The 20,068-nt window shown below is 46.7% G+C and overlaps 1 protein-coding gene across 2 annotated transcripts in view; it reads right to left on the bottom strand.

The window, feature by feature from the left end:
• Positions 1 to 20,068, bottom strand: part of LOC116967272 (N-acetylglucosamine-6-sulfatase-like) — a 43,847-nt gene that overhangs the window by 9,993 nt on the left and 13,786 nt on the right. For both annotated transcript variants that reach the window (XM_033013758.1, XM_033013757.1), the window contains exons 2-8: positions 15,455 to 15,514; positions 12,309 to 12,512; positions 9,353 to 9,418; positions 7,982 to 8,080; positions 5,665 to 5,832; positions 2,001 to 2,083; positions 411 to 529 (exon numbers count right to left, since the gene is read on the bottom strand). In XM_033013758.1, the coding sequence (XP_032869649.1) occupies positions 411 to 529; positions 2,001 to 2,083; positions 5,665 to 5,832; positions 7,982 to 8,080; positions 9,353 to 9,418; positions 12,309 to 12,512; positions 15,455 to 15,514 (799 nt within the window). The remainder of the gene's footprint in view (positions 1 to 410; positions 530 to 2,000; positions 2,084 to 5,664; positions 5,833 to 7,981; positions 8,081 to 9,352; positions 9,419 to 12,308; positions 12,513 to 15,454; positions 15,515 to 20,068) is intronic.

A 20,068-nucleotide genomic window follows, 5' to 3' on the forward strand; every position in this document is an offset into this window, starting at 1 on the left:
ATGATCACATTGAATGGCGGTGCTGGCTCGAAGGGTCGAATGGCCTACTCCTGCACCTATTGTCTATTGTCAAATGCCAAGCAGGGCGGCATGGTAGAGTTGCTGCCTCACAGCGCCAGAGACCCAGGTTCAATCCTGACTACAGCTGCTGTCTGTACAGAGTTTGTCCGTTCTCCCTGTGACCTGTGTAGGTTTCCTCCAGGTGCTCTGGTTTCCTCCCACATCCCAAAGCATGTGGGTTTGTAGGCTAATTGTCCTCTGTAAGCTGCCCCTAGTGTGTAGGGCAGAACTAGTGTGCGGGTGAGCATTGGTCAGCGCAGACACGGTGGGGCCGAAGGGACTGAATGCAGATCCCTGGGTCACCATTAGATCCATGCTGCACCCAATCGAAAAAGCCAAGCCAAACATACCGGTGTGGTAGCCATTGTCAGATGTGTAGAAGATGTAAGTGTTGTTCAGCTCCTTCACTTGCTCGAGTGTTTTGATCACCTTCTCCACCAGGTCATCGACCGAGAGCAGCGTCTGCCATCTGAGAGAAGAGGAGCAAGTACACGTGGAGTTAGGAGGTTAGCAGCGAGGACGGAGGGCACATCACCCTCTGCCACTGTTGTTTACCCTTCATGAAGGCTAGGTGGACCACCCTGCAAAAGTCATCTCCTCCGGTAAGTTTGCGACTGCGACACTTGACCAAGCAGCCAACCTGATCTACACTGCCAGAGACACGAGGAACTGCAGATGCTGGTTTATCAATAAAAGACACAAAGTGCCGGAGTAACTCAAGGGGGGCAGGCAGCGTCTCTGGAGAACGTGGATAGGTGACGTTTTGGGTCGGGGCCCTTCTTTAGACAACGCCACAATAATCGAATCAATCATCCTGATCAATTGAACCAAGTTGTTGGCGAGACAGCCTCGACACAGAAACAAGTGGAGCATTCCTGCTGCATTAATAAACAGGACCTACTGATCCTATATGGTTTAGCTTGGAGTTTGTCCTTTACTGTTCTAGACTAGTTATCATTACACTGTAGAAAATAAAAACATTAATCACTTTGACTTAGCTAGAAATAATTAGCATACATTCTCTCAACTGGAATTAAAAGCCCCAAAGCCCGCCAGCAGCATCTAGGGTCCAGTAAACTGCACCACTTAGAGTCATACAGCATGGAGACTGCTGCAACACAGGAACTATGGCCCAAGTTGACCAAGATGCCCCATATCCCTCTCACCTCTCCTATCCATGTACCTGTCCAAATGTACCTCCTCTGGCAACCCATTCCATGTACCCACCATGTGTGCAATAGTTGCATCAGATTCCTATCAAATCTTTCCCCTCTCACCTAAAACCCATGTTCTCTGGTTCTTGATTCCCCTACTCTGGATAAAATACTCAGTGCATCAACTCTATCTAATCCCCTCATGATCTGATGCACTTCTGCAAGATCATCCCTCATCCTCCTGCGCTCCGTGGAATAAAGTCCTAGTCTGCCCGACCTCTCCCTACAGCTCAGGCCCTCGAGTCCTGGCAACGTCCTTGTAAATCTTCCCTGCGCTCTTTCCAGCTGGACAACATCTTCTCTATAACAGGTTGACCAAACTGAACACAATACTCCAAGTGTGGCCTCATCAACATCTTGTACAACTGCACCATAACATCCCAACCTCTATTATTGAAAAAGGCCAATGTGCTGAAAGCCTTCTTGACCACCCTATCTATCTGTGACACCACTTCCAATGCACCTCCGCTCCTAGATTCTACAGCTTCATGGCATCATCAGGGCCGTGACATTCACTGTGATGGTCCTGCCCTCGTTTGACATCCCAAAATGCAATAACTCACACTATATTAAACTGCATTAGTCACTCCTACTCCCACTTGCCCAACTGATCAAGATCCTGCAGTAATTTGTGACAACCATCTTCACTATCTACAACACCACTGACTTCAACGCCATGAAAAATAGTTTACGACAGAATCAAATTTTGAAATGCAAGGAGAGTACCTTTTCCTGAAAGCATTGTCCAAAAATTGGATAGAAGTATTCTTCATCGGTGTCTTAGCCTGACGGATCAGCCAGTGCTTATTCTGTGGGGAGAGAGAGAGAGAGAGCATGGACCATTTTAAATAGTAACTGAGACTTTCTTAGCAGTTGTATCTTGTCCCAGTTCCCAGCATAACTATATTAATATGTAGAAACATGGATGTGCAGATGCTGGTTTATGCCAAAGATAGACACAAAGTGCAGGAGTAACTCAGCAGGTCAGGCAAGATCTCTGGAGTAAAGGGATGGGTGACGTTTCGGATCAGGACCCTTCTTCAGACTGAATGTAAGGGCGGTGGGGAGAGGGGGGGGGGGGGGTGGGTGAGGTCCTGGAGGCACGAGAAGACCAGTAACAATCAAGGCCGGCCACAAATGACTTAAGGCAGGGTGGTGGCCTGGTGGCCCACATTGTTTGACGGGGGGGGGGGTTAGGGGTGAACCCAAGAGGACAACAATTTGGAGAACTGTGAATCCAGTAAATGGCTAGAGTGGAGGAAGGGTGCAAGGGGGATGATTCTGAGCAATTTCTACTTGCACTCCCCTCATCTCTCCCCCCTAGTTGTTTTGCCAGTTCCACAGTTTTCCACATCGTTTCTCGTGTTCCCAGTCAATGGACCTACCAGTCACCTTCCTGCCAGAGGCCGTTTGTGGCCAGCCCTGACCTTCTCTCACCTTCAGCACATCATCCTCCACCCCCCCCCTACTTTCACTCCGAAGAAGAGTCTCGACCCGAAACGTCACCCATCCTTTTTCTCCAGAGATGCTGCCTGACCCACTGAGTTACTCCAGCAATTTGTGTCTATCTTGCATCAATATGTCCTCAGGTCTAGGATGACATGTCTACGTTGTTTATGAAACTCAGGGAGTTGCGGAGGTCAATTGACAACGCAACAGGTGAGCAAAAACTCAGGAGAATGATCTTAAATGGTAATTAATTCTACAGTGAGTTAGCGCAATGAAGCCTTTGCACTAACAATCCAGCGGCATGAATATCGATTTCTCCAACTTCAAGTAACCCTTGCATCCCCTCTCTCTCTCTCTCTCTCTCTCCCCCACCCTAATCATCCAACTAGTTTCACTGTTTGTAATCACTCGTTATCACCTCCTCCAAAGCCAACAATGCACCATTGTGGGCTCTACCTTCCCTTGTTCATCGTTACTGGCTTTGAGTTGTCCTTCTGCATAACTTTGGTTGATTTGTTTCTTTGTACCTGTTCATAACTCACGCTCCCCTTTCACCCGACTCTGTCTGAAGAAGGGTCTCGACCAGAAAGATCTTTGGTGTAAACCAGCATCTATCTGCTGTTCCTTCCTGTGCATTAACTCACCTGGTGGCTGCTTCTGCCATCTACTGGCAGGTCTTAATCATTGCAACTCAAAACCAACTCACTGCCCAACTTCATGGTTTCCTTGTGTTCATTTTATTTTGAGAACAGCTCAATAATGATATGAAGGAAACGTTAATACCAACTCCCCCCTGAGCTTCCAAAAGCGAAATGGTGGGTTATTGACAGGGGACGATCAGCCATGATCACAATGGCAGTGCTGGCTCGAAGGGCCGAATGGCCTCCTCCTGCACCTATTTTCTATGTTTCTATGTTTCAAAGTTTCTCTGATCCACCTGGACAGGCGCTGTTACCATCGGGAAGAAGTACAAGAGCCTGAAAACCGTGGCCTCCAGGTTCACAATGCAGACCAGACCATCACACAAACCAACCTCCCTTCCATTGACTCCATCTACACCTCACGCTGCCTCCGCAAGGCCAGCAGCATAATAAAGGCCAGTCTCACCTCGGTCACTCCCTCTTCTCCCCTCTCCCATCAGGCAAGGGGTACAGGAGTGTGAAAACGCACACCTCCAGATTCAGGGATAGTTTATTCCCAGCTGTTATCAGGCAACTGAACCATCCTTTCACAACTAGAGAGCTGTGCTGAACGACTATCTACCTCATTGGAGACTCTTGTACTACCTTACACTAAACGTTATTCCCTGTATCTGTACACTTTGCTTGGCTCGATTGTAATCATGCATAGCCTTTCTGCCGACTGGATAGCACGCAACAAAGGTTTTTCACTATTACTCACTACATGTGACAATAAACTAAACTGAGGACTTTGTTTTGGTTGCAATACACACCTTGGTTTTGCACTATGGTCTGGTTACCTGCTACTACTGTTTTATTAATTCACAGTTTATTGATTATTGTATATTTATTTATTTGTATTCTGTGCTAATGGGCCAGCAAAGTAGCATCAAGTAAGAATTGTGTAGGAATGTTGGTTTGTGCAGATGTTGGTTTAAACCAAAGATAGACACAACCAAAGATACATCTCTCGTTTCCCTTATCCCAAACCAGTCTGAAGAAGGGTCTCGACCCGAAACGTTGCCCATTCCTTCTCTCCAGGGATACTGCCTGTCTCGCTGAGTTACACCAGCTTTTTGTGTCTATCTTCAGCAAGTAAGAATTAATTTGTTCTGTTGCTGTCCACTAGGTAGAACAGTGGCTCACGGGTAGAGCTGCTGCCTCACAGCATCAGAGACACAGGTTCAATCCCAACCTCGGGCGCTGCCTGTGAGGAGTTTGCATGTTCGACCTGTGACCGCACGGGTTCCTTCTGGGTGCACCAGTTTCCTCCCACATCGCAAACACGAGCGGGTTTGTAGGTTAATTGGCCTCTGAGAAATTTGCAGGGAATGGATGGGGAACTGTGATAACATAGAAGTAGTGTGAACGCATGGTTGTGGGTCAGCATTGACTCGGTGGGCTGAAGGGTCTATTTCTATGCTGTATCTCTAAACAAAACTACATATGAGAATAAACCATTCTTCAGGGTGGCACGGTGGCGCAGTGGTAGAGTTGCTGCTTTACAGCCCCAGAGACCTGGGTTCGATCCTGACTTGGGGTGCTGTCTGTGTGGAGTTTGTATGTTCTTCCCGTGACCAGGTGGGTTTCCTCTAGGTGCTCCGGTTTCTTCCCACGATACAAGGACGTACAGGTTTGTACATTAATTGGCTTTGGTAAAATTGTAAATTGTCCCTAGCATGTAGAATAGTGATCGCTGGTCAGCACGGCTTTGGTGGGCCAAAGGGCCCCTTTTGTACTCTGTATCTCTATTGCCTAAAAGGATCTTAAAGTCTAAGTGTTTCAGTTAATTTTTTTCTTCAAAACTCTTGAGAGATTTAAAAAAATTAACTGAAACACTTAAGATTTCAAGATCCTTATAGGCTTTAGAGATACAGCGCGGAAACAGGCCTTTTGGCCCACCGATTCTGCGCTGATCAGCGATCAACGGGGGCTCGAGGCCCACGACCGAGGAAGAACAGAAGGAAGAGACTTGAACTTTATTTCGCCTTCCATCACAGTGAGGAATGTGTAGGAGTCACTGTGGTGGATGTTCATGTTAAAATGCGTTTTTGAGTGATTTTTATTGTATGACTGACCAGGCCAATGAAATTCCTCGTATGTTGCTAAACATACTTGGTGAATAAAGTGTGATTCTGATATTAAATTCTAAAGTCTAACAGACTCTTGAAAGGAAGTTGATCTCAGTTAAATTTCCCCCCGAATTCTCTGTGTTCCAGAGGGCTGGGCCCCTGTAACGCAGCCAAGCTTGTTCTACTCACCTTGCCATGAACGTTGAAGCTTCCATGTCGTGGAGCTTTGGTGCTGATGTAGGACTTGCTGTACCTGGGGGCTTCGGTCCAGGGGGAGTGGCAGGCCGGGGTGGCCAGCACCATGAAGAATGGAACATGTCGCTTCCTCGACTCCAGAAACTCCACCGAGCGGTTGGCCTGGGCAAAGCGCAGCGATGATCAAACACAGGCTCGCATACATCTCTATTTCAGCACCCTAAAAGCCAACCTTTACCCCCCAAAAAATAAATAGGATGGCACAGTTATACAGCTAATTCACAGCGCCAGAGATCCAGGTTCAATTCTGGCCTCCGGTACTATCTGTGTACAATTGGCATGTTCTCCCCGTGACCACATGGGTTTCCTCCGGGTGCTCCGGTTTCCTCCCACATCCCAAAGACGTGCGGGTTCGTAGATTAATAGTCCCTCTGTAAACTCACTGCCTGCCGTACCAAGATAGTGAGATACAACACTGGTGAAGTTAGAAACCAGACCTCAAGCTCAAATCCAACCAACCAATTGGCAAATAACACAAACTGCAATTGCAACTTTCTGATTTTAGTTTGAAGTAGACTGCTGCAGTGGGAGAAGTCAACAGTTCAGACATCTCTTATACATTTAGTATCTCCCAGAGGGGTTACAAACAAACGGGGAACAAAAACTGAATGTATAATCCTCTCCAAACCACAGAAAAAGAACACTTCATTATTAAGACCAAAAATTATTGCTAACTTAATTTAATGAAAATACACATTTCTTAATTAAGACAGGATGCATCTGTGTGCAACAGTTAAGCCGTGTTTCCTCCTCCCCACCCATTTATTTGTTGTACAAAATACATTTGCCCTTCACTCTGCCTCATTTGTGAATGTATTGAACCTACAGCTTTAGTGTAGGTTCAATACCTGTAGTGACCTCAGCTTTACAACATCAACACCAATGGTGCTTAAAGGGGCTGTCCCACTGGTCTCACTAGGGCTCTGACTCCAGGTGTGGTCTCATTAGGGCTCTGACTCCAGGTGTGGTCTCACTGGGGCTCCCACTCCAGATGTGGTCTCACTAGGGCTCTGACTCCAGATGTGGTCTCACTAGGGCTCCCACTCCAGGTGTGGTCTCACTAGGGCTCTGACTGTCTACCCTAAAGTCTGACTGTCTACCCTATCTACGCCTCTCATTATTTTAGATACGTCTCTCACTTCTCACAGTTGAGTTTCGGAGCAAAGAGGTCCTTCTGTAGTTGTACAGGGCCTTAGTGAGACCACACCTGGAGTATTGTGTGCAGTTTTGGTCTCCAAATTTGAGGAAGGACATTCTTGCTATTGAGGGAGTGCAGCGTAGGTTCACAAGGTTAATTCCCGGGATGGCAGGACTGTCATATGCTGAGAGAATGGAGCAACTGGGCTTGTATACTCTGGAGTTTAGAAGGATGAGAGGGTATCTTATTGAAACATTTAAGATTGTTAAGGGTTTAGACACGCTAGAGGCAGGAAACATTTTCTCCGATGTTGGGGGAGTCCAGAACCAGGGGCCACAGTTTAAGAATAAGGAGTAAGCCATTTAGAATGGAGACGAGGAAACACTTTTTCACACAGAGTTGTGAGTCTGTGGAATTCTCTGCCTCAAGAGGGCGGTGGAGGCCGGTTCTCTGGATACTTTCAAGAGAGAGCTAGATAGGGCTCTTAAAGATAGCGGAGTCAGGGGATATGGGGAGAAGGCAGGAACGGGGTACTGATTGGGGATGATCAGCCATGATCACATTGAATGGCGGTGCTGGCTCGAAGGGCCGAATGGCCTACTCCTGCACCTATTGTCTATTGTCTCCTTTCAACTTCCCGCACTCCAGAGAAAACCATCCGTCTGTCCAACCTCTCCCTGTAGCTAACACCTCTAATCCAGGCATCATTCTGGTAAACCTCCGCTGCACCTTTTCCAAAGCATCCACGACCAGTGTTAATGTGGTGAAGGAGCTGAATACTATACTTTACACCCAGACTCACAAAAGTCCCATAAAGCTGCATCATGGCTTCCTGGCTCTTATACTCGTTGCCCCGAATGATGAAGGCACGCATACATACACTTTCTTTACCACCATCTACTTGTGTTGCCATATTCAAGGAGGTATGGACTTGGACCACAAGATCCCTCTGTACATCAATGCTGTTAAGGGTCTTGTCATTAATTGTATATTTTCTCTTTGCAGTTGATACATTTTCCCCTTAAATGAAGAAGCAAAATTCCCGATATTTCCTTATCAATAGTTACTCCGATTCACACAGCGTTAATGGAATTGAGGAGAGCCGAGGCTTACTATGAGGTCAGTCAGGTAGTCCCTTTGATAGTTGTCTCCGTGCTTTTCAGCTGCACCATTGACCGACAAGGTGTAGTTGTAATACTTTGAGTTCCCCACCTGTAATGGAGAAATAGCACCTGGAGATCACCTTGTGGACTAAAGCAATGCACTGCAAATGAAGGTGTTAATCTGAAAGATGCTAAACAACTGGGCGTTTTCTCAATCATCTCGATCAGATCCAATAAACAAGAGAGTTGTCCATCTACTAGCAAAAGCTAGAGGAACACACTGTGCAAAGCTAAGTGCTGGAGTAACTCAGCGGGTCAGGCAGCATCTCTGGAGAACATCAATAAGTGACATTTTGGCTCAGGACCCCACTTCAGACTGATTGTAGACACAAGGACTGTAGATGCTAGTATACTGGGCAGAACACAAAGTGCTGGAGTAACACAGCAGGTCAAAATGTGTAGAAAGGAACTGCAGATGCCGATAGAGAGCGAAGATAGACATAGTGCTGGAGTAACTCAGTGGGTCAGGCAGCATCTCTGGAGGGAAAGGATGGTTGACTTTACAGAACGGGCCTCAGACTCAAGGGTCCGACGAAGGGTCCCAACCCGTAACATCACCCATCCTTTTTCTCCAGAGATGCTGCCTGACCCACTGAGTTATTCCAGCACTTTGTGTCTAACTCAGCGGGTCATGCAGCATCTCTAGAAGGCTTGGATAGGCACCATTGCAGTTTGGGACCCTTCCGCAGACTATATCAAAAACAGAAATTCCCTCTAACCAAGACATCAAATTGATAAACCTCTTCTGGTTGGCATTTGGATGAATATATGGATAGCAAGGGTTTAAAGGGCTTTTGAGCCAAAAGCAGGCAAATGGGAGAAGCCCAGATTGTCACAGCACCGGAGGCCTGGGTTCAATCCTGAATACGGTCACTGTATCTGTGTAGTTGGCACGCTCTCCCCGTGTCTGAGTGGGTTTCTTCCAGGTGTTCAGATTTCCTCCCACATCCCAAATATATGTCGGTTAATTGGCCCTGTGCACATCGCCCCTAGTGTGTAGGGAATGGCGAGAAACTGGAATAACATAGAACTAGTGTGAATGGCGTTTGAGAGTTGGCATGGCTTAATAGGCTGAAGGTTGACACAAAATGCTGGAGTTACTCAGCGAGACCGACAGGCTCTCTGGAGAGAATGAATGGGTGATGTTTCGGGTTGAGACCCTTCTTCCAGGCTATATCTTGAAACATCAACTAAAGTTTAAGTCCACACATTGAAGAGATTGAGATACATACTGCTCAAGGGCAAATATCTCCCATTATAATCCTTGGAGATGACAAACACTCTACCTTGAAATCTGCTCACAGATAAATCATCAGCTTACCAGCCCGTGCCAGTGATCCCAGCCCACGGGCACATGCGCCACTCCACCAACTGTAGGGTGCCCGTACTGTCAGGGAATAAAACAAACAAATTAACCCAATGGAAAGGAATACAACAGATGAGTGACCTGGAGAAAATAAATCACCAGGAAATTTAACATGTGTAGGAAGGAACTGCAGATGCTGGTTTAAATCAAAGATAGACACAGAATGCTGGAGGAACTCAGCGGGACAGGCAGCATCTATGGAGAGAAAGAATGGGTGACGTTTCGGGTTGAGACCCTTCTTCAGACTCCTGACTTCAGACAGTCTGAAGAAGGGTCTCGACCCAAAACATCTCCCATTCCTTCTCTCCAGAGGTGCTGCCTGTCCTGCTGAGTTGATCTAGGAAATTTAACATTATGTCTTTGCTGGGGTAACATCACACTCTCCTCCCTCTCCCCATCTCTTTCCAGACCTTGTGTTTAAGAAGGAACTGCAGATGCTGGAAAATCGAGTTTACACAAAAATGCTGGAGAAACTCAGCGGGTGCAGCAGCATCTATGGAGCGAAGAAAATAGGAATTCCGGAGTTGGCATTCAGGATAGAACCCAGGCCTCCGGTGCTGTGACATTCTGGGCTTCTCCCATTCGTCTGAAGAAGGGTTTCGGCCCGAATCGTTGCCTATTTCCTTCACTCCATGGACAAACATTGATGGACAACCATTCTCCAACTATTCCATCCTTCCCTTCCCTTCCCCCCCCCCCCCCCCTACCTATCATTCGCCTGGCTTTGTTCCATCACTCTCCAGCTTTCGCTTTACAAAAGTGTTTTCGGTCAAGACCCTTCTTCAGGACTAGTCTGAGGAAGGGTCTTGACCTGAAACGTCACCCATTCCTTCTCCACAGAGATGCCTCTTGTCCCACTGGGTTACTCCAGCATTCTGTGTCTATGCACCGATACAGGTACCTGGCAAAATGGTTGAAAGTTTTATTTTAAGTTTGATGGCATTTAAAAGTTAAGAATTTACAGCCAACTTTAGAATTTAAGTTATCCACAATTATTCATCACCCTCAAAAGCAGTTTCTGTCTTCTATAAATGTAATGCTTTAAGTACAGGGCCAGAAGTGGCAAAGAAACAAATCCCAGGCAAACCTTTGTATCAGATCATGGTGGGTGGGTGGGTTGTGGGTGTGGAGGTGGCGCTACAGAACAGCATGTGTAAGGTCAGTGTGTGACCAGTGTCAATAGAGATTAAAGCACCTTTGTGCTGTAGATCAGTTGACCAACTTCAGTGCAAACAGCGATATTTAACCATCTCTTTCCCCCAATAGTTAAAGGAGTTGCAGTAACTCACTCTACCTGTTGTGTACACAGTGTGAATCAATGGCAAGTAACTGCTTTAAAATGTTTAACTTCCCTAAGAGCTCATGGCAAACATTTGTTCATTTGGATCTGCTCAATATATCGGAGCTGAATGCTTAAAGTTAGCAAGTATTTTTTTTCTCACCTATTGTATTCCAAAATACCATTAGACAGTGGTCAATTCTTTACTATTTGTACAACTTTGTAGAAGAGATTGAGGGATTAAATCATAGAAACATAGAAACAAAGAAAAATAGGTGCAGGAGTAGGCCATTCGGCCCTTTGAGCCAGCACCACCATTCAATATGATCATGACTGATCATGTAAAATCAGTCCCCTCTTCCTGCTTTTTCCCCCATATCCCTTCATTCCTTTAGCCCCAAGAGCTAAATCTAACTCTCTTGAAAACATCCAGTTAATTGGCCTCCACTGCCTTCTGTAGCAGAGAATTCCACAGATCCACAACTCTCTGGGTGAGGAAGTTTTTCCTCATCTCAGTCCTAAATGGCCTACCCCTTATTCTTAGACGGTGACCCCTGGTTCCGGACTCCCCCAACACGGGGAACATTTTTCCTGCATCTAGCCTGTCCAATCCTTAAAGAATTTTATATGTTCCTACACGATCCCCTCTCATCCTAAATTACAGTGAATACAATAAATCAGACTTCCTTCCAACAGCCTACCCTCTCCAATGCTCCAAGATTATAGCAAGCTTCAGCGAGCCATATTTTGATTATTTACCAAGTTCCTCAACTGAGGTTCATTGGGTCATCAATTCAGAGAAGGTTCAAGTCTCAGCAGCTCCGCAAATGACTGTTCATGGAAGAGAACATAGAATCATGCAGCATTTGGCCCACAACGTCCATGCCAAACATGATGCCAAGCTAAACAAATCTTAATGTCATAAGTGTTAGGCCATTCAGCCCATCAAGTCTACTCCGTCATTCAATCATGGCTGATCTATCTCTCCCTCCTAACCCCATTCTGCTTTCTCCCCATAACCCTTGACACCCGCACTAATCTTAGCTGCTTGCACGTGATCCAAAGATAGAGACAAAATGCTGGAGTAACTCAGCGGGGCAGGAAGCATCTCTGGAGAGAAGGAATGGGTGACGTTTCTCTGTGCTTACCACGAGTTTGATTTTTTTTTTTTAACTCGGGAGAGCTCTTGGAATGAACTCGTGCCGTGGGACAGGACTTTAAATCCTCACAATTATGGACCTCTCTGTAATGGGTTTTGGTCACAGCGGACCCAGGCGTCTGTTTGTGGTGGGTGGCGGGCGGTGGGCAGAGAGCGAGTGGTGAATCGCTCCTGACGAGCGTTACATTGGGCAGCGGTTCGCAGAAGCTGCTACAAAGCCAGGTCCCGAGGTGTTGGACACGTCAGGCAGCATCTCCGGAGAAAAGGAATAGGTGATGTTTTGGTTGAGACTGAAGAAGGGTCTCAACCTGAAGCATCACCTAGCCCCGCCCTCCTGAGATACTTTCCCGACCCACTGAATTTCCCCTGCATTTTGTGTCTGTCTGAAGATTTTTTAAAGCCAGGTTGAAATGTTTGAGTGAGCAGTGCGACTTGGACAATAGTACCATCAAGGGGCTGATAAACCACCGTACCTGGTTGAGGTATTTGCCTGCGTAGAAGGTCTGGTAGCCGCTCTTCTTCATGTACACGGGGATGGCCTGTGGCTCCATCACCTTCTGCCACTGCGCACTGCTGCAGTTGCCACTCAGCGAGTTGTTCCTCACCTGGTGGTTGTGCGGGTACTTCCCGGTTAAAATGGCACTGCGACTCGGACAGCAAAGTGGGGTGACGGCAAACTGGAACAGGGATAAACACACAGTTCCACGTTAGGCAGCGTTGAAAGCAGAAACACCATTAGCAGCAAAGCGATTCACCGGCCACATCTGGTGGCCTGAATTGTTGCCATCGTGCAATGGTTCGCATAGAGGCTCTTGATTAGGAAGGGCGTCAAAGTTTACTGGGAGAAGGCAGGAGAATGGTGTTGAGAGGGTAATATACATTAGCCATGATTTAATAAGGAGTCGACTCAATGGGCAGAATGGCCTAATTCTGCTCCCATGTCTTATGGTCACATACAGTTAATGGCAAGACCCTTAATAGCATTTCTAAAGATAGAAAATAGGTGCAGGAGTTGGCCATTCAATATGACCATGGCTAATCATCCAAAATCAGTACCTCGTTCCTGCTTTTTCCCCATATCCCTCGATTCCTTTCGCCCGAAGAGCTAAATCTAACTCTCTCTTGAAAACATTTTTTCTAAAACATTTTTTAGCTAAGTGATCGTCATACTGTGGTGATACAGAGGTCACTGGGTGAAGTGACGAGGAGCAAGCATGCCAACATCAACAGCAATGACACTAAAGGGCCTGTCCCACTTGGCGCTTTTGCCGGCATCAGATCAGTGTCGCCAAAAGATTTTGAACATTTCAAAGTCCAGCGGCGACAAAAAAGTGGTTGCGACACTTGAAAAAAACACTGCATGTCATACGTGATCACGCCGCATCACACGTCATCACGCTGCGTATTTTTCGGTGACGTGATACGTCAGTCAATGATGCCGCAGTCGCCGTAAAGGTGGCCAAGTGGGACAGGCCCTATAGCGCACAGTTCAGAAGCTTGTCGATTGTGAACAACAAGTCCACGAGGTTGAGGTCCACATTTGAGTTTGGTGTTCAACTTTATTGTCAATTTATTGTCACATGTACCGAGGTACATTGAACAGCTTTTGTCTTGTGCTAACCAGTCAGCGGAAAGACAATACATGATTACAATCGAGACATCCACAGTGTACCGATTCATGATAAAGGGAATAACGTTTAGTGCAGAATAATGTTCAGTAAAGTCCAATCGGAGATAGTCCAAGAGTCGCCAATAAGATAGATGGTAGTTCAGTAGCTCCCTAGTTGTGGTAGGATGGTTCAGTTGCCTGATAACAGCTGGGAAGAAAATGTCCCTGAATCTGGAGCTGTGCGTTTTCATACTTCTATACCTCTTGCCCGATGGGAGGGGGGAGAAGAGGGAGTGGCCAGGATACAACTCATCCTTGATTATGTTGCTGGTCTTGCCGAGGCAGTGTGAAGTGTAAATGGAGTCAATGGAAGGGGGTCTGAAGAAGGGTCTCAACCTGAAACGTCACCCATTCCTTCTCTCCAGAGATGTAGCCTGTCCTGCTGAGTTACTCCAGCTTTTTGTGTCTATCCTCAGTTTATACCAGCATCTGCAGGTCCTTCCTATACAGAAACAGGCCTGTCGGTCCAACACATCCAAACCAGAGATGATACTGCATCTATTCCCACCTTTGGCCCTTCTCCCTCTATTTCCTATCCAAGTATCTTGAACTGCTGTTAAAGTACCTGCCTCAACTACCTCCTCTGGCAGCTTGTTCCGTACACCCACCATCCCGAGAGTGGAAAAATATGCTGTGCAGGTTTCTATTAAATCATTCCCCCCCCCCCCCCCTCCCCTCTCACCTTAAACCTATGTCCTCTGGTTCTTGATTCCCCAACCCTGGGTGAAAGTGTTCCTTATGTTCCTTAAGTGACCCTTATGTGATGTGTCACCCCTCGACCACCCGAGGATCACCCCTCGGCCTCCTGCGCTCTTAGGAATACAATCCAAGCCTGCCCAACCTCTCCCTGTAGCTCAGGCCCTCACGTCCTGGCAACACCCTCGTATCTGGACAGATTGAAAGGGAATGTGGGGAGAATTCTTAGAAGTGGGGTTAATGTTGATGGGTGGTTGATAGCACAGTCTCAATGGGCAGAAGGGCCTGTTTCTAAGGTGATGAATAGACAAAAAGCTGAAGTGACTCAGCAGGACAGACAGCACCTCTGGAGAGAAGGAATAGGTGACATTTTGGGTCAAGACTCTTGCTCAAATATTTTAACAATATGTTCGGCACGGTGTCAGTTAAAGGGGCGGTTCCTGTACTGTACTGTACTGTTCTATTTCCCATGCAGAATGTATAGAATAACATATTTGGACATGTGGAGAAATGCTCAAAACCAAAAGCCTATGGTCCAACTTCCACCCCTACAGAGGCCTCCTCAGTATGGCAGTGACTGGTATTTTCTCTTTCCCTCCCTCTTCCATGGAATGGTTCCTCTGGAAGCTCCAAAAGCAATAACTGAACAGCACCAAAATACACCCAACTAATCCGTCGTTGTGGATAGGAAGATACAGCACTTTGGCACCAAAAACTGTTCACTGACAACACAATGGCACAGCGGTAGAGTTGCCACCTCATAGCACCAGAGACCCGGGTTCGATCCCGACTATGGGTGCTGTCTACACGGAGTTTGCACGTTCTCCCCGTGACTTGCATGGATTTATTCCGAGATCTCCGGTTTCCTCCCACACTCCAAAGACGCACAGGTTTGTAGGTGAATTGGATTGGTGTAAATGTAAAATTTGTCTCTAGATAGTGTAAGAGTGCGGGGATCGCTGGTGGGTGCGGACATGGTGGGCTTGTTTTTCGGCGCTGTATCTCTAAACTAAACTGAAATTCAATCAGGAAATGGAGAGGAGCACGATTAGCACTACTGATTACCCCCTCTCTATCAATGTTGACTCTGGCTTACAGCACTTGGCTGGTCCAGGTGACAGAATGCAGCATGCAACCATTCAGTGCCATTTTAGATCAGAGCAGGTGATCTCTAATAAAGAGGTAGTCCCGACAAGCCACTGCATGGTCTGGACCATGTCACGAGCTGCACTGTCACAAATGAGTTATACTTACCGCGTTGGCAAACACCACGCCTGCATCTCCGATTAAGCCTCGAGTCTTTTTCATGGGAGTCTGAAACAGTGAGATATAGCACGGTAAGTGATGTTACACAAGCACAAGATGGACCCAAAAAGCTGGAGTAACCATTCTCTGGAGAGAAGGACGCGGTGACGTTTCGGTTGACGACCCGAGATCCTTTTCTCCAGAGAGGCTGCCTGAAACACCGAGTTACTCCAGCATTTTGTGCTTGTCTTCGGCTTAAACCAGCATCTGCAGTTCCTTCTCACACAACTACAAACTTGGCAGCGCAAGACACAAAATGCTCGAGTAACTCAGCGGGCCAGGCAACAATCTGGAGAATATTGATAGCATCGGAGATATTTTTGCGTCGGAAACTTTCTTCAGACTGATGAACACAGGCCAGTTTTTTTACGACTTTTTTTGTAAATCAGCATCAGCAGTTTATTATTTCTGCCTATCCAAAAGCCTCAAATGGCCATTATTGTATCTGTCTCCACCACCACTCCTGGCAGCACCTACAAGCCACCCACCTCCCTCTTTAATAAAATACTTGCCCCGCACACCCGCTTTAAACTTTGCCCCTTTCACCCAACACCATTTTGTCTTTAACATTTCCACTGAAATGTTCTGAGTGTCCACTAGGTCTCTCAAACTTCCATATGCTTCTTTCAGGTATCCCCTCAATCACCAACGCCCAGGGAAAATAATCCAAGTCTGTCCAACCTCTCCTTATAGCTAACACACTCTAATGCAGCCAGCAACCTCTTCTACGCCCTCTCCAAAGCCTTCATGTCCTTCCTGTGTTGGGGTGACCAGAGCTGCACATAATACTTCAAGTGCAACCTAAGATTGAACTGCATGCATTACAACTCTAAATGAAAAGATGGTTATTGCCATAGAGCAGAGACACGTTCTGGTCAAAAAGCACCATGGAATTCAGTCTCTTAATACTACGCACGGATTCTTTAAGTTAGCATTGAACATTATTTTAACTTCAAGTCCCCCCAGGGGGTCAGCACAGTGTCGCAGCGGTAAAGCTGCTGCCTTACAGCACCAGAGACCCAGGTTCAATCCTGACCTTGGGTGCTGTCTGTATGGACTTTGTACGTTCTCCCTGTGACCGCGTGGGTTGTCTCCGGGTGCTCCAGTTTCCTCCCACACTCCAAAGAAGTGCAGGTTGGTAGGTTAATTGGCTTCTGCAAATTGTCCCTAGTGCGTAGGATAGAACTGGTCGGCGCAGACTTGGTGGGCTGAAGGGCCAGGTTTCACGCTGTGCCTCTAAATCTCTAGTGATTTCTTTGGGAGCGGGAGGGGATGGGAGGAAAGGGGGAGGGAGTGGAAAGGATGATTCAGAGGATAGCTACAGAAGTCCTATACCACTGTCCATGTTCTTGTGTACATACACCTGCTACCAGCAGGGGGCATTGGACCATGGTCATGTTCCTTTTAAATTTTTAAATTTATATAGCACATTTTTAGTCAACTTGCATTGACCCCAAAGTGCTTCACATAATTACATCCACACACACAGGCAAAGGTGGATGAAGTGTCTTGCCCAAGGACACACACAGGCAAAGGTGGGTGAAGTGTCTTGCCCAAGGACACAACGACAGTATGCACTCCAAGCGGGATTCGAACCAGCTACCTTCCGGTTGCCAGCCGAACACTTAGCCCATTGTGCCATCTGTCGTCCCTTGGCATGATTCACATCACCGCTAGACCTTCCTGTGGAACATTGGAAAACAGCTAGAAGTAACGCTGAGATGGATAGGGTGAATGGTAGGAGAGTCGAGAACCAGGGGGCAGAGGTTTAAGATGAGAGGGAAAACATTTAATTGGAACCAGAGTGGCATCTTTTTCACTTTATGGAACAAGCTACTGGAGGAGGTAGTTGAGGCAGGTACTACAACAATATTTTAAGAACATTTGGACAGGAACATGGACTGGAAAGGTTTAGAGCAGGGGTGGGGAACCTGCAGCCTTATGGCCATATGCAGCCTTCTAGGCCATTAAGTGCGGCCATTTGAATGAATCCAAATTTTGTAGAACAAATCCTTTTATTTTTATTTTATTAATATGTTTTTGTTTGTTTTACTATTTTTATATTAATCTTAAAATGAGCGTATTTAAAATATCAAAGAGTGAAAAAAGATTCAACGAAATAATCCTCCCCGACTGACGGCCACAATTAAAACATTAGTAAGTCATGAGGGCTATTTAACACCTGTTATGCTCATGATTTAGTTCTAATGCGACTCTAAAATGTATGTTAACCTCGCACAAAAAGCAGTCACAACAAAGTCATTAAAAGGTTAGCTAACTTTAGAATTAACAAATTGTTTTCATTTTCTTGAAGTTAGTACATAGTAGATTTTTACAAAACAATGTACATTTTGAAGTATATCTAATTTAAGTTTCTTGGATGCGGCCTTATTAGATTACAGCTAACTTAATGCGGCATTCCAACATGAAAAGGTTCCCCACCCCTGGTTTAGAGGGATGTGGGCCAAATGCCGGCACGTAGGACTTGTGTAGACAGAGCATTTTGGTCGGCATTGTTGAATTGGGCACAAGGGCCAATGACTATGGCTCCATCAAACCTATTGACCAAGGGCCCAAGGTATGGACACCAGGTTTCTACTAAGCTTTTGCAGGGGAAAAAAAAATCCACATCTTTGTTCATTCAAAGGATCATGAAGGAGATTACACACCAGGGACAATTTACAATTTTGCTGAAGCCAATTCATCTACAATCCTACATGTCTTTGGAGTGTGGGAGGAAACCTGAACTCGGAGAAAACCCATACGTTCGCAGGGAGAGCATACAAACTCCGCACAGACGTCACACGTAAGGAGGATGGAACCCTGGTCTCTGGCGCTGTAAAGCAGCAACTTTACGGCCACGCCGTCCAGTTACTGAAGGCAAGCGTTAGTCAGAACTGGCTTTGAGCCTGGAATCTCACCAACGTTATCAGGGCATCAACTTATCAAGCTTGCTCCTTCTCACCATGTACAAACTTAGAGGGAACTCAAACGTTAGAGTGCACAGAATGAAATGTCCACACATATATTACATTCCCAATACTCATACCACCCAACTCTGGTCAACGCTGGCCCCTAAACCACACGAGCATGCCCATCGGCTATTGCAATGCATTTATGTGTAGGGAGGAACTGTAGATGCTGGTTTAAACTGAAGATAGACACAAAAAGCTGGAGTAACTCAGCGGGTCAGACACCAACTCTGGAGAAAAGGAACAGGTGACTTTTCCAGTCTCAACCCTTCTTCAGACCTTAAGAGGGGTCTCGGCCAAAAACATCACTTATTCCTTTTCTCAAGACATGCTGTCTGACCAGCTGAGTTACTCCAGATTTTTGTTCCTGTCTTGCAATGCTTTGAAGTCTCTAACGGGCATTAAGTATGTCTGAAAGCTGCATGGACCAAGGAAAGAGCCATGCCAAATGATTTAGTTCATATCTTAAGCAAGCAACCTTGGACGTTCAGCCTAGATGTGGACACAAGGAACGACAGATGCAGGTTTACAAGAAATGGGAAACAAATTGCTGGAGCAATCAGCAGGTCAGTGTGAAAGGTCAGCGTCATGGTAACGTCGTCACGTCATTGGGCCAGGCCGACCCCTGCAACTCCGGCCCAGTGCCATCGCCAGGGCAACGGGCCTTTATGGCCAGGATGCGGGCCTTTATGGCCAGGATGCGACTAACATTTGTTTTTTATTTTCAGACTTGAAGGATACAGGTTGCACATAAAATGTGGCAACTTTTGTGTAGTGACTCTGTGTGGTACACATGCGCAGAGTCACACGCACGCACAGAGTCACACACACACACACACACACACACACACAGAGTCACACACACAGTCACAGCGTGGAAACAGGCCCATCAGCCCAATTTGCCCAGGCTGACCAACATGCCCCATCTACACTAGTCCCACCTGCCTGCGCTTGGCCCACATCCTTCCAATCCTATCTTATCCATGTACCTCTCTAAATGTTTCTTAAAACATTGTGAGAGTACCTGCCTCAGCTACCTCTTCCAGCAGCTCATTCCATACACCTATCACTGTGTAAAAGTTACCCCTCAGCTTCCTAACCATTTTTTCCCACCTCAACTTAAACCCATATCCTAAGCTTCCATTTCCCTACTCTGGGTAAAAGATTCTATGCATTTACCCTACCAATTCCTCTCGTGATCTTGTACACCTTAATAAAATCACCCCCCAGCCTCCTGTGCTTGCATTTAGTATGATTGTGCCTGTAGGATAGCAGGATTGTTATTTAACTGGATGCAATGACAGTTAAGGGCCTGTCCCACGAGCATGCGACTCCATGCGGCAAGCACGCCCAAACCAGAAGTGAGGGCCGCGCGGAGGTCGAGTGAGTGACATGAAGTTCAAGCGAAGTCCGTGGGAAGTTCGCGCGTGACGTACGGCGTCGAGGCGGTGCGTACGGCGTCGAGGCGGCTGCGGGCCAGCTGGCCGTTGCCACGCGGAATTTTTGAACACAGTCAGTTTTTCGGAGCCCCGCGCGATGTCGGGACCAGCTCCGCATAACTCCATAGGGCTCCAGCGATCGAAGTGGGACC

This window comes from Amblyraja radiata, chromosome 39 (assembly GCF_010909765.2).
Source record: "Amblyraja radiata isolate CabotCenter1 chromosome 39, sAmbRad1.1.pri, whole genome shotgun sequence".
Taxonomy (NCBI): domain Eukaryota; kingdom Metazoa; phylum Chordata; class Chondrichthyes; order Rajiformes; family Rajidae; genus Amblyraja; species Amblyraja radiata.